This window comes from Tursiops truncatus, chromosome 1 (assembly GCF_011762595.2).
Source record: "Tursiops truncatus isolate mTurTru1 chromosome 1, mTurTru1.mat.Y, whole genome shotgun sequence".
NCBI classification, from domain to species: Eukaryota; Metazoa; Chordata; class Mammalia; order Artiodactyla; family Delphinidae; genus Tursiops; species Tursiops truncatus.
The window spans coordinates 34,739,652-34,756,101 of NC_047034.1; the positions used below are offsets into that span (position 1 = coordinate 34,739,652).

At 38.6% G+C, this 16,450-nt stretch overlaps 1 protein-coding gene across 5 annotated transcripts in view; it reads right to left on the reverse strand.

Annotated features, from left to right (window-relative positions):
- The window catches only part of FAM72A (family with sequence similarity 72 member A), a 50,162-nt gene that overhangs the window by 24,680 nt on the left and 9,032 nt on the right, over positions 1–16,450 (reverse strand). For 3 of the 5 annotated variants that reach the window (XM_019952574.3, XM_019952573.3, XM_004315905.4), the window contains one exon: positions 13,385–14,566. The exons of 1 other annotated variant lie outside the window; for it this stretch is intronic. In XM_019952574.3, coding sequence (XP_019808133.2) covers positions 14,472–14,566 — 95 coding nt within the window. In that variant the 3' untranslated portion in view covers positions 13,385–14,471. Of the gene's footprint in view, positions 1–1,637; positions 3,916–13,384; positions 14,567–16,450 lie in introns of those variants that run through there. One more of the 5 variants, XM_033852669.2, reaches the window with a different exon arrangement.

Consider the following 16,450-nt stretch of genomic DNA (forward strand, 5'->3'; position numbering starts at 1 on the left):
TATACAAGCCAGGAAGAGAGCCCTCACCAGGAACCAAATCTGCCAGCACCTTGATCTTGGACTTCAAGCCTCCAGAACTGTGAGAAAGAAATGTCTGTTATTCAACCACCTAATTCATGTTGTTTGGTTATAGCAGCCTGAGCAGACTAAAACAGATTTGTTTGTAAATACATATTTGAAATAGGAGCCCTGAATAGGCACAGAGCTGGTTTTACCGATGGAAAGAGCCTCATACTAAACTATGGTGGGGAGCTTGCATTCCCATTTTAGCGATGATACCCACTCTCCACAGAGTAGCCGTGGAAAAGTCACTTGACGACTCTTATCTTAGATGTCTGCATCTATTAAATGATGAACTAGATGATCCCTGAAATATTTGGTTCTGCCCATCTTATGGTTGGAATAGCAATTCACACATAAGTGTGCTAATACTTAGGGTGGCAGAGAGGGTGATTTAGAGTAGACACTGATTATCTCGATTGCACTTTTCAAATGGAAGATTAATTAAATCCTAAATTTGGATTTGGCTTCCTAGTTAGCAATGTTTCCTTCCTGGAAAAGAAATAGCATGTGTCAAAGAGAGCAGCTCCTTTGGATAACTTTTTTCCTTCTTCCCTGGTTTCTTGTGAGCTCTGACTGTGCAGTTCTCTGGGAGCCTCTTCCTTCCCAGATAACAGCTGAGACAACAGAGCTTATGGTTTTCTTGAGGTTCCTTTGATAAATGGCTAACATCTCATTGATCCATTCTCATTTCACCCGTTACTTGTACAGAAAAACTGTAGAGAGTGTAACAGCACAGGAGAATAATTTTTAAATTTTTCAGACATTTTGTAAGATTTGATTTTTCTGCTTCTCTCACCTCTGAATGATTTCACTGGGGTATCTTGAATGTAAAAGATTTCTTCAAGGTCTTTTGCTCTTGGATCCTCCAATTCTCTGAGGAAGTGACAGCCTCTAGAAATGCATCTAAGGGGCCTCCCTGGTGGAGCAGTGGTTAAGAATCTGCCTGCCAATGCAGGGGACATGGGTTCAAGCCCTGGTCCAGGAAGATCCCACATGTTAGTGGAGCAACTAAGCCCTTGCGCCCCAACTACTGAACCTGTGCTCTAGAGCCTGTGCTCCACAACGAGAGAAGCCACCACAGTGAGAAGCCCGCGCACCCCAACGAAGAGTAGCCCCCGCTCGCCGCAACTAGAGAAAGCCCACGCACAGCAACGAAGATCCAATGCAGCCAAAAATAGTAAATTTAAAAAAAAAAGAAATGCATCTAAGGAAAGATCATATCACTTCCATTTTTTGACCCCTGGGCACCTTCCACTACCAAATACACTAAAGAAAACAAGAGTCTTCTCCTGTTAGCTCTGGTGCAGTGGAATTGAGGGACAACCACAAAGAAATCAGAGTATATCCTATAACGGAGATGTCAGGCAGCTTGTGATGGCAGAAATATTGTTTTTCCTGGTGATGAGACTGGAAGGATCTTCATAAACCAGCGGATGTATCATTTTCATTCCTGAAAGTCCATTTTATAATAGATTATTTCTCAAAATGGAAAAAAAATGAGATTTTTGAAATATTTTAAAAAATGCTCAATTTTGCTCTTAAGATAAAAACAAATAAAAATTACAAGAGGATACTTAGCAGATTGGCAAAAATTTTAAATAACCTCTTCTGTTGGCATTTTCATGTAAAGGTATTAGGAGTATAATTTGCTGAACAGAAGACAACTTGACAATATCTATTAAATTTTGTAGTGCACAAAGATTAGAGTAGTAATTACTTAGATCCAGTAATTTCACTTCTAGGAATTTATCCCACAGATCTTCCAGACATGCGCTCAAAGATGTAAGTATAAAGGTAATTATTGCAGAATTATTTGTGAGAGAAAAAAAAAAGAAAGAAAGAAAGAAACTTAGAGGTCCATGAAGAAGCCTGGGTAAATAAGTTAGTAAGCTAGAGTATATCTATATAATGGGATACTATTAAAGAATAATCTACATGATGTACTGCTAGGGGAGAAAAGCATACAGAAACATGTAGGTAATCCCATTTGTTTAATATTCAGAAACAAGTGACACAGGTGGCATCTGGGGAGGGAAATTAGAAAACAGTTTTTCTTTTATACCCTTATTTTTCATTGTATACTTTTTTTAACATTTAGATTTTGTACCATTTGTGTGTATATTTTAAAAAGTAATTAAAATTTCAACACCCACAATAGTGACACACAAAAAACTCTATGGGAAATAGCTTACACACATTGAATTTTGCTATATGTCAGGCACTGGTTTTTTTAAAACACTTTACATGTATTATTTGATTGAATTCAACCAGGACCTTGTAAGGTGACTACTATTATCATCACCATTTCACAGAGTGGGAAAATTGTGGTAGAGAAAGACTGAATAGGATTCACACTTAATCAGTGACAGAGCTGAGATTTGAACCCAGGCACCTTTGTTCTAAGACCAGAGTCTTAGCCACCATGTTCTACTGCTCCTATGCAATCTCAGACTTCCATGACAAACCCTTAATTATACTGTAGCCAATACAAAACTCAGAAAACAAACTCAGATATGCAAGGACGTTTATATTTTCTTTGAGTCAACTTAAAACGGATTCTGAGTCCCCATCCAGCTTTATTGGGAGAGAATATAATCTTAGTCATTATTGGGGCTCCCCTCTCCAAGGGTTGTGCAAGATCCTGGGATCTTGCCTGGTAGAGACCCTGACAGTTGTCAGCCAACCCTGGTCACCGCGGAGATGTCCACTGACCCATTTCAAGACTCTCCAGCCACAGCGTGTAGTCTTACCCACTCCCACCTCTACATTTCAAGCTTCTTCATATTCTTGGGAGGTTTTCTCCTTCCCTTTTCCTGCTGCCTTCAAAGGCATGGAGAATGCTCTCTTCAATGAACTCAGGTTTTATCTAAAGACAGCGAGATCATTCTGCAAAAAATCTCTAAGGTGAGAAACTACTAAGGGCCTATCTAACTTGCTTAGATCAAAGGGGAAGAGAAAATATAGGAAGAAAACAGAGAAATTCATATTTCAATAAATTATCCTGCCACAGAATCATAGCCACGGAAAACAGGATAATTTTGGATTTGGAATTTACCTCCATCATTTCATCCGCAAGTGTTTGGACTTGTGTGGTTCTGGAATGATGACTATAATATATAAACAAAACCATGTCTTCCACTGGTAGATGTGGACTGAGACACAAGACATTTAACCCCTGCAATTTGAATGCAAAGGCATACGGAGTATGCTTTGCAAAAGGGACAAAAATCTGATGGGGGACTGGGGATAGTCCTCTTTTATACCTTAAAAGTCCTTAAATAAATATCAGTCAAGTTCCTGGCCCCTGCTCAGCTAACCAACAACCCATAAGTGCAGAAAAAAAGGCAAGATTGGAATCTAAGGAAGGAAGTGTTAATCCAAGGGCCTGGAATCAAAGAGAACATATTCAAATAGAAACCAGGTTGATACCAGAACTTTAGGAGGGTTATCGCAGGCAGGAAAAAGATGCATGATCTAAGCATAGGATTTTTGGACTACGGGAGCCTGGGTAAGAGGTCTGCCCCAAATTCCATCTGCCACCAATGAAAGCAGAAAGGAAATGTGTAAAGTGAGCCAAGCCATGGGGAAAGAGTCCAAGTCGGGTGTGCCTCCTGTGTGTTTAGTAATCGTGTCCAACTCAGCAAAGCTGAGTTTCTTTCTTCTTTGGACTACTATCCATTTTAATGAGCAAGGAACATTTGATCTGAAGCAGTTTCAGAGACCCAAATTTCCCCCAGCCTTTGTCTAAGTTTTGTAGAGGAAAAGGAATAGCTGCAAATTTGCTTGTGAGCGCTCCCGGTCAGCTAATTCCTGGTCCTTTGCTCCACCTAGTGGATTTCCATGCTGGAGAGACTGAAAAGAAACCAGAAGAGAAAGGTGTACTTTTGCTGATCAATCTGGACTTCAGTCATTTTCTTTAAAGACAATACCCTGTTCCACCCCAATCTGTCTTTGTTCAGATTGACTGAGCTCTTTGATTTATTTCCATTAAAGCCAAAGGTGTAGCTGTGAGTCAGCAGAATCTAAAGCACTCCTTTTCTCTGTTCTTAACATATAAATAGCATTATATGATCAGGAGACTCATATCAGCACAGAAAAGCATATTCCACTCATAATTATATCCTCTGATGGCCAAACTCAATCAAACCTTGACAGGGCCATTTCATTAAATAATGGCCTGCCTACTTGTTAACCCCCAGGAGGCTTCTTTGAGCAATAATTGGTTAGTCTTAGGACCTTTTCAGGAAGTTACACATTCAATTATAAAAACAGATGAAAACATTACAAAGTACAGCAAAGCTAAGAATTTCAGGTACAAAGGGATTCAGAGCCGATTCTTACACAAAATCAATATGTGGAGGTAAAGGTTAGTATCACTGTGGGTTTAAGCCATTAGAATATACAAAATAAATTCAACAATCTATATTTATTTGCTAGCTGATTGTGCCCCTGTTGGTCATCAGCCTTAAAATCAATCAAATAATTATTCTTTACCCCTTATTACTAGTTGATGTTTAATTGCTGTTATAGGTTGAATTGTGTTCCCCAAATATTTATATGTTAAAGTCCTAACCCCCAGCATCTCAGAATGTGACCTTATTTGGAGAAAGGGTCTTCAAAGAGGTCATCAAATTAAAATGAGGCCATTTGGGTGGGCCCTAATCCAATATGACTGGTGTCCTTTACAAAGGGGAAATTTGGAGACAGACATATGTAAAGGAGGAACACCATGTGAAGATAAAGATGGCCATCTACAAGCCAAGGAGAGAGGCCGGGAACAGAGACCCTTCTCTCACAGCCCTCAGAAGCAACCAACCCTCCCAGAATCTTGATTTCTGACTTCTAGCCTCCAGAACTGTGAGATAATAAATGTATGTTATTTTAGCCACCCACTTGTGGTACTTTGTTACGGCAGCCCTAGCAAACTAACACAATTTCCTCTGGCAAATGAATAAGAATCTCTGCAAAAATGAAATTAATCCATAGAATGCTAGAGTTGGAAGGGAATCTCAGAAAACAACTTGCTCAGTCCCCTTGTTTTAAAATAAGATGCCTAAGGTCACACAGCAAGTTGGTGACTTTGTCACCCTCTTAGCTCAGCCTTTGGTCCTTCCATGTCTCTCCTAATCTGCTGGATATTTCAAAGATGGTGGCAAAATCAGCCTATGATGGTGATTAGATCCAAGACTTTGTTGGAAAGAATTTCCTTGGGGACAACATGCAAGCATGGACCCTTTCTAAGTATTTGCTAATGAAAGCACATGCTAAATAGGAGAATTAATTGCTGGTTGCATGCCAGCCAGAAGATTGATACCCGGTGGAACAGTGAGACAGGTAACTTGACCTTTGGCTGGACTGATAGGATCCATCATCCTTCCAGACAGGCACTTGGCTGTGGTAAAGGTCTAGCTCTGGCTGGAGGGTTGCCCCCATCCCACAGAGGATGATTCACCAGAGTGACTTAATCATCTATCAGTCAGAAGCTCAGTTTCATGTGAGTGGGGTGGGGGCTGGGGAAACAGAGTCTGGCTTCATGGTGGGTGTGGAGACTTGTTATGATAGTAAGCACGCTGTTGATTAAAGTACATGACACAAGTAATTGCCAGAGATCCCAAACCAGCTATCACCTAGGATTATGGAGATCTGATCTAATCTGAGACAGAAAGCCCAGTTTCGACTCCGCTGCAGAAACCTTTGAAAAGTGTCCAGGAGTAATTGGCATTTAATCAATGCAATCATTATCCCAGCACATGGCTCCTGCAGCTTCAGGCCCCCTTGCAACCACTGAACTGCAAAAGGGAGAATATATCCGTTTAATTTCACCACCAACAACATTTGATTTACAGTTCCAGATGAGGTCCAAGTGGAAATATATTCATATTTTTATATTTGAGAAACACAGTAAGAATTCAGTCTTGCATCAATGGTATGGTATAAACAGTGATGGGCATTTTCCCCTTACAGAGGCCTGATCAGCATTAATTTTGATAGACAGGAGAGTAAAACTACAGTAGGGTGCTAAGCATTTGTTTTTCATTTAATCTTCTCTAAACCTTCCATGAAACATGGGGAAGAATATGACTGCTCTTCTCTCCCAGAGATATGGAAGGAGTGTATGCTACTTATAATTAGGAGACAAATAAATATTGACTTTGCTTTTGGTTTTGCTTCATAAAGTGTTATCATTGGGCATCAAGTTAGGTATTTAAAGGAGAACATACTTCTCTTGAGACACTATTTGCAGGCCTATATCCCCTCTCCTTTTCCAGGCAGGAGTTCTTAGTTCACTTTCACCCACCCTGTAAAGGGCAACTAGAAAAACAAGAGAAGGCCCAACTTTCCCTGTCAGCATCTCACAATTCTTTTCTGTAGGATCCATAAGAGGAAGTGGGGAGGGAAAAAGAAGTATTCTTGAATTTAAGGACCTATAAAATGTTTTCTTAGATCGATAGTAAAAAATTTCATTGTTTTTCGAAGGGTACTCCCAAATTACCCACTTCAGAATGACCTAAAGAGCTTGTCAACAATGTAGATTGCCAGGCCTCCTTATGTGTTCTGCATCAGAAGTGATGACGGGGGCTTCCCTGGTGGCGCAGTGGTTGAGAGTCTGCCTGCCGATGCAGGGGACACAGGTTTGTGCCCCAGTCTGGGAAGATCCCACATGCCGCAGAGCGGCTGGGCCCGTGAGCCATGGCCGCTGAGCCTGCGCGTCCGGAGCCTGTGTTCCACAATGGGAGAGGCCACAACAGTGAGAGGCCTGCGTACCGCAAAAAAAAAAAAAAAAAAAAAAAGAATTGATGACGGTAGGGACCCGGAATCTACATGGTTAACAAGTGTCTCCAGAGATCCCAATATACACTAAAATGGATTCTACTCATCTTCCCTATGTCTCAACATTGCTGTTCCAAGTTTAAGTCTCTTCTCTGTCTACACTTACTCCCTCCATAGCATCAAGTCTCATGCCTTTAAATGTTTTTATAGGTAAATAGCTCTCAAATTTATATCTGCAGCCCACACCTCTTCCCCCAAACACCAGAAGCCTATATCTAACTGCCTGATTGATATCTAATAGTCATATTAAAAATAAAACTCTAGATTTCTCTCTGAATTTGTTCTTCCTCATCTCAGTAATTGAGATCACAAAACCTTGGAGTCATTCTTGATTCCGTCCTTCATATCTTCCTCACTTTCTCTCATACTCACTTCCAGTCTGTCAGAGTCCTGTGAGCTCTTTCAAATACCTCCCAAATCTTCCTCTGTTCCATAGGCTACTACAGCAGCCTGCTGTTTGGTCTCTCTGCTTGCTTTCTGTATCAGTCAGAGTTCAGCTGCAGATAACAGAAGCCATTCTAGTTATCTGAAGCAGAAAGGGATTTAATACAGTTGTAGTAGATTCATGTTACAAAAATCCTTCCCATCCCACATAACTTTTTGCAATGTGACTTTGCCACAACTCCCCAAAAGAAATGGAGTCTATATTTCTTTTCCTTTAAATCTGGGCTAGCCCTCTGATTAACTTTGACCAATAAAATGAGGCAGCAATGATGTTGTGTGACCCCCAGACCTAACCATAAGAGGCTTTTGCAGCTTCCATTTTCACCCTCTTGGAAGGCAGCCTTCATATAAAGCAGCTTAGGCTAAATTACTGAATGATGAGAGTCCACATGAAGAGAGAGGGCTCAGACTTTTAGGCATCCCCGTCAAGATCCCAGACGTGTAAAGGAGGCCATCTAGGACCTTCCAGCCTAGCAGAGCTGACAGCTAAATACCACTGCATATGTGAGCCCAGGTGATATCAGCAGAAGCAGCACCCAACCAACTTATGTTTGGGGTGTGTTCATTACACAGCAAAGGTAACTGAAATGTCAGTGAAGTTAGGGCTTGCAAAACCTTTGAAGGGCTGTAGGGGCATGCTTTAGGCTAGGCCTCTAGGAATGACTCCCAGAATAATACTGCAGAACTGGCCTGCCAAGGGAACTACTACTTCTGCCATAATCTAAGGGTCAGGAAGCCACCAACCACTTTTTAGTTCCAGAAACACATCACCTTAGCCATGATCTGGGCATCAGCGAGTTGTTACAAGATCTGCTGACTGCAGATCTATACCACAGTCATTTTACATTAGCAAAATGAATGACTAATGTGCCTTTTCCCCACTTAAGTAAGTTCTGAATTCAAGATGTGTGCAAGTACAGGTATGAAATTAAGCACAGAATTCGTTTGGTATTCTAGACTACTTTGTGTGACTTACAAAAATTTTTTAATAATAAATCTTTAAGAAAGACCTCTCTAATAGGTTTAGAGAAACAGAAAAAAAAAAAGACTTGTGCAAGTGCATATGACTGGCAAAAAGTAAATTTTGTTTGAATCTCTAGCTGCAAGAGAGTCTTGGAAATGTAATTTTTAGTTTTTTAGCCTATGTGCTGCTGAAAGGCACAAAAGGATTTTTAAAAACGTTTTGTACACTGTTATAGCACCTAATATAATGCCTGCACATAAGTGATGGTCATTAAATATTTGTTAAATGACTGAACTAAAATTTGATAAAGGAGAGGCATGATTGAGAGATGATTGTCTCTAGTTAGCCTGGAGTATGACATTCGGTTTGCCTAAACCCCTGTTTCTGTCATTCCTTTTCCTGAATATATCCTGGAGTATCAAGAAAGATCTATAATTCAAGAATTTTTTTCAGTCTACTATTTGCCATCTTTACTGTCACTGTGCAACCATCTTGAGTCAAACACACTGGGTTTTTTCTTGTGTAATACATTTTCATTAAAAAGGTGAATTTGGGAGGATGGAAAGAAGTTTTTGAAGGACGAGCTCTTTAGTCTTTCCTGCTTCCCATGGCTTTGGTCGCCATCTCTCTTTGAGGGCTTGTTCTTCAGGATACTGACAGCTTGATTTCTCTGGGTAACATCATGCAAAGGAAATTAGCTCAGTATGTCTTCTACTGAATTCCATCTGTAGTTCAATGTTTTAACGTATTTATGAAAAAGGCTACAGAGCAATTTTGATAAGACAATGTTCCAGTCTCTGAGAATATTTTTCCCCAAAAAATGTTTTTAAAAATACCACTGAACAGCCTGGAAATCCACCCCCACATGAGCAATCTCCAGAAAACTTTTCAGGTGTCACAGCCATAATAGCAGGTGGTTCCTTTGGGTATAAAAATTATGACAAGGATAAGAGACAAAAAGCAAACTGTTTTGATATTCTGGGTACAGCTTTCCCCAAGTGAATCATTCCCATATGCCTACTCTTACCATGGGCCCCTTTCCAGAGGAAGTGGGTTGTGTGAATGGAGGTGTAGAGAGGCATTCTGGTGGGCAAACTTCGATGGTGTCCATATTTGGCAGATCCAATTAATCTTTAGATATTTGTCAACCCACTCTTCTACGAGTCTCAAAAGGCAAAATTTGACTATGGATTTGATACCTGTTTTCACTCCTCTCATAATAAACACTTAATCTTGTTATGAAGATTCAGTAGTGCTCATTTGAGGCAAGACAGCTTCTGAAATTCCATAGTAATAGATTTTAAATACAAGCTTGTAAGGAAGGCTGAGACTAGAGCAGTTTGCAAAAGGTGGTCATTTAATTCACTTTTCTATTATGAAATATTTGAGACATACAAAAAGTTTAAAGAACAGGTATTTACTCTCTAGTGAAATGTTGTCGCTTGTAAGATAAAAATCTGGACTAGTAAAAAAGACTTTGTTTCCAGATAGAAATGCAGCAAAGCTGGAAATTAAGAGTTTTGCATAGATTTATTTTTTCCTTTCTTTCTAGTTATAAGATTAGCATTTTTTATCATTTACAGGCACACCAAGTCTCCCTTACTGAAAAGGGAGATGCTGTTGTCACCATCTTAATTTAAATAAAAAATCTACCAAGGGAAAGATGTGTACAGGAAGATCCCTGATGGAAAACTTGACTTTATTTGGATAGAAGACAACCACTTTAAAAAATAAAAAGGAAACATAGTCATTAAGCTAATTAATTCTGGCTTTTCCAAATCTTAAGAGGGGTGCCATTTACTAGCTGTGTGACATTGGGCAAGTTTTTTAATGTCTCTGTACCTTGTTTCCTGAACTGTATGGTGAGGATAACAATAGGATCTACCTCTTAGGGTCGTTAAGTGTGAAATGCGTACAGTAAGTGCTTAATAAATGTTAGTTCACTTTCTTCTTCTTCCTCAACAAAATGTTAGCTCCACATGAGAGCAGGGACTTTGCCTGATTTTGTTCTGGATCCTCAGCTTCTATTTTGCCCACAGTAGGCATTCAATAAATATTTGTTGAATGGATTAATTGATGAAAGTAGCTAGTTTTGAGGCTAAAAGTGAAAGAGAATTTGTCCTAAGTTTTATAGCTAGTGAGGGAAAAACAGACCTCAGGTTTAAGATAGGTTAGGGAGGTAGGAAAAAACCCCTAAACTAAGATGAGAAGACCAAGATTTAAGTTTAAATTCTTCTAACTCTCTGGGTGTTGATACCAAGGTTTTCTTTCTCGATTTGTAAAATGTAACTCCGAAGGTTATTCTGAGGATTAAATTAAAGTGTGTATGAATGCTCCCAATAAAATATATAGGGATATACAACACATGGTATTATTAATTTTTATCTCAGTAAGTTTATCCATTGGATGACAATCAAATGATTCTATGAGAGTCTTGGAAGAAAGAATCTTTAGCTAAAGATTTAAGTACTAAAAATATTCAACCCCAGAGGTACCACAGACATAGACTAATTTTTTCCATCTGTGCAGTTTAGGGTAGATTTGGCATACACTCAATACCAGGCAAGAAAGAAACTGGTTTAGGCTGCTTTTAAAGTTTTAAAAAAAGGCAGAAAAAGAAACTATTTCCTCTTATAAGCATGAATGTTAGAATAGAGAAAGCCTTCATCAAGTAATTCACCACTGAAGCAAGCATATTTAATCCACATCCTCTCCTACCTTTTCCCACTCCCCATTTTTGTTCTAATTATTAGTCATTTTATATATCATGATTTATGTATTATGTTGGCTTCCCCGTCACCAAAGAAAAGTAAAATAGGTTATTCTTTATCAGCCACATGTGACTCAGAGGTCAAAAGGGCAGTTCTTTGTAGGGTAAACTTCCTAGATTAGCAGTATTTAAAGACCTGGTTTTCAGAGCCAGGGATTACTCAGAATATTATGGCTTTAAGATTATACCCCACCCAAGATGCCTCACCAGAGCCTGAGTCTGAGGCTGAGAAACTGACTTGAGGAAAAAGATAAAAGAGCAAAAAAAGCCATAGTGGGTGAGCTGATGACTCACCGCCCCTTCCTTGAACTTCAGGAATGACAAGATGGAAGAGGGGAAGAAAGGCAGTGCCCCACTGCAGGCCAGAAAGACAAGAAATTTCAAGAAAGACAAGAAATTCAGGGAACTTAAAAACTTATATATGTTCTTAGGGTAAAGGCAACAAATATAATTTCCATGGTCAAGTTACTGAGTGCATCAAAGAAAGGAAACTAGGAACACTAAATTATTTTTTACCATCAGCACTATCACCCTAAACCTGATCATTTTATTCCCCTGATTAAAAACCTCAATAACTCTACATTGCTACTGGATCAAGTCTAAACTTACCATGGCATAGAATAGTCTTCATAACATGATCCCAACTTTCCTTATCACCTTCATCTTCTAATTAATTCTTATTACATATCTTGGAAGGTATAGGGGACCACTTATAATTTACTAAATAAACCAGATACTTTAAAACTCCAGTCCACTTGTTTACACTATTCTCTCTGCTCAGAACTCTCATCCCGGCTGGCAAGCCCCTAACGGACTTCAAAGCCTGTCTCAAGTATGATTTCTTCTCTGTAGCTTTCTTAACTTCTGTTCTCTCCTACTACTTAGAATGATTGTTCTTTTGTCTACCCAGTCATTAAACTGGAAGCATCCCACTCACTAAGTAGACTCATAGGGTTCTATCCTCTCCCAAACTTACTGAATTCTCTATATGGGCAGTCGTGAGCCTGTCACTGTGCAATTCTTGGCACACCATAGGAGCATAATATAGTTTTGCTGAATTGAGTCAAATATTAGAAGACCAAAGCATAAATAGATTTTCTAGGCCTGGGAATTATGTTAGGACTAGGAAGTGTATGCTAAATCCACATATGAGATTTTGCTTTTGCTCTTACCAGAGAGCGTGTAATTTACTTTTATTAAAAAAAGTGTCATGAATGTATTTCTCTAGATAAAACATTATTAATCCATTTTTGGCTTAGAACTGGCCTTCCCATAACCCAGTTAGCCAAAAGGTAGCTGAGTAATTTGAAATACTCTCCAGCTGGGGTGGGATCACATTTGGGGTTTGCTTCAATCAGTGAACCTCTGTCTCGTTTTGCTCTTCAAAGAGCTGCTCAGTCAACCATAGCATTTGAAGGCCTGAGCAGAACGGAAACCAGATGAACTCTGTTGAATTCCAAACTTGCCACATTGCCTACTCTAGCATTAAACTCTTCTTCTCTAACTGAACAAGTTAACTGAAGAAGTATATAATGTAGTATCAATTTATTTTTTATCTTATCCATTATGCCACCTTGTTCCAGAGTCTTTAGGAGAGTTTAAAGAAAAAAAAAACCCAAATCCAAACCAAATTGTTCCACACTCATCCCTTTGGTTCTTTTGGTGACCTTCTGTCAGTTTTGTTAGTCAGGGTGAAAGACTTTTGGAAAAGTTTTCCAGTACTACTAACAGCATTTCCTGAAGCATCTTTTATCTTTCATCTTTCATCTTTATGCAGCAAATGATCCTGTCAGTGCCCACAGGTCAGTTTTACCCTAAGATCCAGTGAGTTTGTTCAACCTTAAAATCAGTCACTGAGGCCCTCACCTAGAGCACATAACAAGGTAGTTGTTACCCAGCATGTGTCCCAGCTAAATAAAATCATAGCTGATTCATGTCTGAAGGTGCTCAGGGGGTACAGCATAATGATTAAGAACAGGAGCTCTGGAGTCAGTCTGTCTGTCTGAATCAGGCCACGCCTCTGACTGGTTATGTGACTTTAGACAAGCTTCTTAACCTCTTTATGCCTCACCTGTCTTATCAGTAAAAAAGAAATAATAATGATACCTACCTCTCATGGGTTCCTTGTGTGGAATAAGTGAATTAAATGTGTAAAGCACTTACTGGTACATGGTAAGCATGCAATAAATGTTACCTCTTATCCTCTATACTTTTATGTTTTTAGGTAAGAAAAGTGGGTACAATAAGAAATATTTTTCTCTATATTTTTAGGTAAGAAAAGTGGCTAAAATTAAAAATTGAAGGAAGGCTGATCATCTTTAGAACAAAACTTTATTTACAAAACTGTAACTTGGTCTGTTTTGGTATTACTATTGACAGAATGCCTTTGGCTAAAATATTAGTTAAGGTGATACACTGATTTTTAGCTTTTCATAAAACAAGAATCCAACACTATCCCAGTTTCTTATTCCTGTGTGGCTCTGAATGCAGATAAACAAAACAAAACAAAATTTAAAAAAACCTTCTTCATAATGTACAATGGCTTAAGCAAACCACTTCTTTAAATTTTTTCTATTTAAGGGTTAGGACTGAGACTACTCATCTAAAATTTGCTATTCACAGAAAAAGCCCTGGAGAATGAGAAAACTTAACGATGGAGGTTATCTGGCTTTCATAATACAATATCCATATGACTTTAGAAGAATGTAAATAAATAATATTAGTAAACAGTATATATTGATAATTTCCTGGCAAATTCATTTATCTAACATCATGCTGAGGAATCAAGAGGATTTCTCCATACATTCACAAAGTCTTGTTCCATATTAACATAGTTATCACCAATATAACATATGATAACCAGTACCCATGGAAACCTAATAGCCTATTTTTACAAAGTCCCTGTTAAGCTTTAATTCCCAGCTGTGCTTCACACATATATACATGCTTATATGCATGGTTATGTGCATAGATTTATGCATGGATATAAGCATGGTGATATATGTGTGGATACTAATGCCCCTTATTCAAATGTAAAATTAACAGCATCTGGCATCTAGCTGTAAGAAAACCGCAAACCGTCCCCAGATTGGGAGAGAGTTGAGTGACACATGAAAGATTCTTCTACTATCGGAATTTAAGAGTACACCTATACTGGGAAGAGGGATGGAGAGAGGAAGGGTAGAAGTAGAAGCAGAAGTAGAAGAAAAGGACTACATTGGTTCAATAAACTCAGGTAATTAATTTGAGACAGAAAATAAATAAATCAACAAATGTCCTATTTTTGTTTTCCAAAAAGATAAATCACTGGCAAATCCTTACTAACAATTTTTGAATTGGTCCATTAATATATTTTTTACATAGGAAAAAGTTTAAATATTATATATATTATAATTCTATTCATCTAATACACTCCTCTGCTGAGATATCTGACATGTCTTCATCTGTACTCTCTTCTACCTCTGGCAAGTTGCCCCAAAGTAGGAAGTTTACACCTGAAAAGAAAAGCTCATAAAATTATTTGGTGCTGACTACTGTTACAACTCACAACACGATATATAAAACCTTATATGTTAACATTCTTACATCAAATCACAGTGTTAGCAGTTAAGAGAAAAGCTATTAAAGAATGAACCACAAATAACACGATCGATACCTAGATATTAAAATTATCCAACATCTAGAATACAATCATTCTTTAAACACTTTTAATTAAGGGCTTGAACTCTAGAATCTTGGAATTCAAAAAGATCTCAGGAGTCCATTTCCTCAAACCTTGCCTCCAGCTACATTATGCCATAATCACTCTACACTGAGAATTTTCAAATCTATTTTAATGATTTTTTTTTTTTTTTTTTGTGGTACGCGGGCCTCTCACTGTCGTGGCCTCTCCCGTTGTGGAGCACAGGCTCTGGACGCGCAGGCCCAGAGGCCATGGTTCACGGGCCCAGCCGCTCCGCGGCATGTGGGATCTTCCCGGACCGGGGCACAAACACGTGTCCCCCGCATCGGCAGGCGGACTCTCAACCACTGCGCCACCAGGAAGACCTATTTTAATGATTTTTAAGAATGGAGATCTCATAACATCTTTTTAGATTACATTTCTCTTGGAGGGAGCATGGGAAAGGCCTGAATAAGTCTCCTCATCTCCTCAACAAGTATGGAAGTCACTGGTGCCTTTCTTCTGGTTAAAAAAAGCAGGGTTTTGGAGCCAGTTATAATATGAACAGTAATCCTTGATATACATGGGTTTTAGGCTAGAGGCTGTCAAGGTAAAACTATAAACTTTAGGACCAGGTTGTAGCTGTCAGTACAATAAACAAAACGACAGTCTAAAGCCTCAGTATGAAAGAACAGTCAAATATCATATTAAAGAATCCAGCACTGGTATACGATACAAGTCCACATATATGGTAGGGGATAATAAGATGGTTTATTATGGGCATGTACTATATTATAACTTGAAAGCACTGAATTGAAAAAAAATACCATTATTAATTGACTTCTTGGAGAGCCAATAAGAAAGCAACTCTCAAGCTGTCCAGTTGTCAGTGTGGGCACAGGGAAGACTCGGCAACTCTGGGCATCCACTCCACACATACTAAGATAGTGGTCACGTGGTAGAATAGAATGAGCCAGGGTTTGAAGATTTGGTTTGAATCCAGTTTCCACCACTAACAGTACACCATGGATGTTTTTTACTACTTTTACTACAAATGTATATAACCACAAGCAATATATATTATTGTTTTGTGTATATAAATTTTTTATAGTATGTTATTATATGTATCTCTTCTAATTTGCTTTTTTCATTCAACATTGTTTTTGAGATTTGCCTGTCCATATGTGTAGATTTAGCTCATTTCTTATTTCTGTTGGGCATTCCATTCTGTGAATTAAAAACAAAAAAACAATATATATCTTAAATATGGCCCATCACTCGTCCTTTCCTCTAACTGCCTATTTTGCACAGGTGCCCAAGGAGACATGTATAAGGATGCACACTGTTACATTATTAAAATAGCAGAAACAATGAACTGTCTCTCTTGGGTGAGATACTGGAGTTTAATCAGGCAAGAAATTAGCATCTATTTGATGCATATTGATGTCTATCATATTATTTTCTGTAATTTTTTTGTATGTTTGAATTGTTTTCAATAAAAAAACACTTCTTTTCCCCGGAGAATGGATGATGTTCTGCTTTTGAAGAGATGACAGGATAGAAAGGAATCACTAGGCAGAAATCTAAGGGAGAATTAGAACCCATAAAGGTGAATGGAGAGCTGAAGACAACTTTCCTTTTGAGGGCATTTGCCAGTCCCACGGAATCTGAACTGAGGTTTCCCAAGCCTCCACAGGAGAGTCTCAGAAAATCAGGT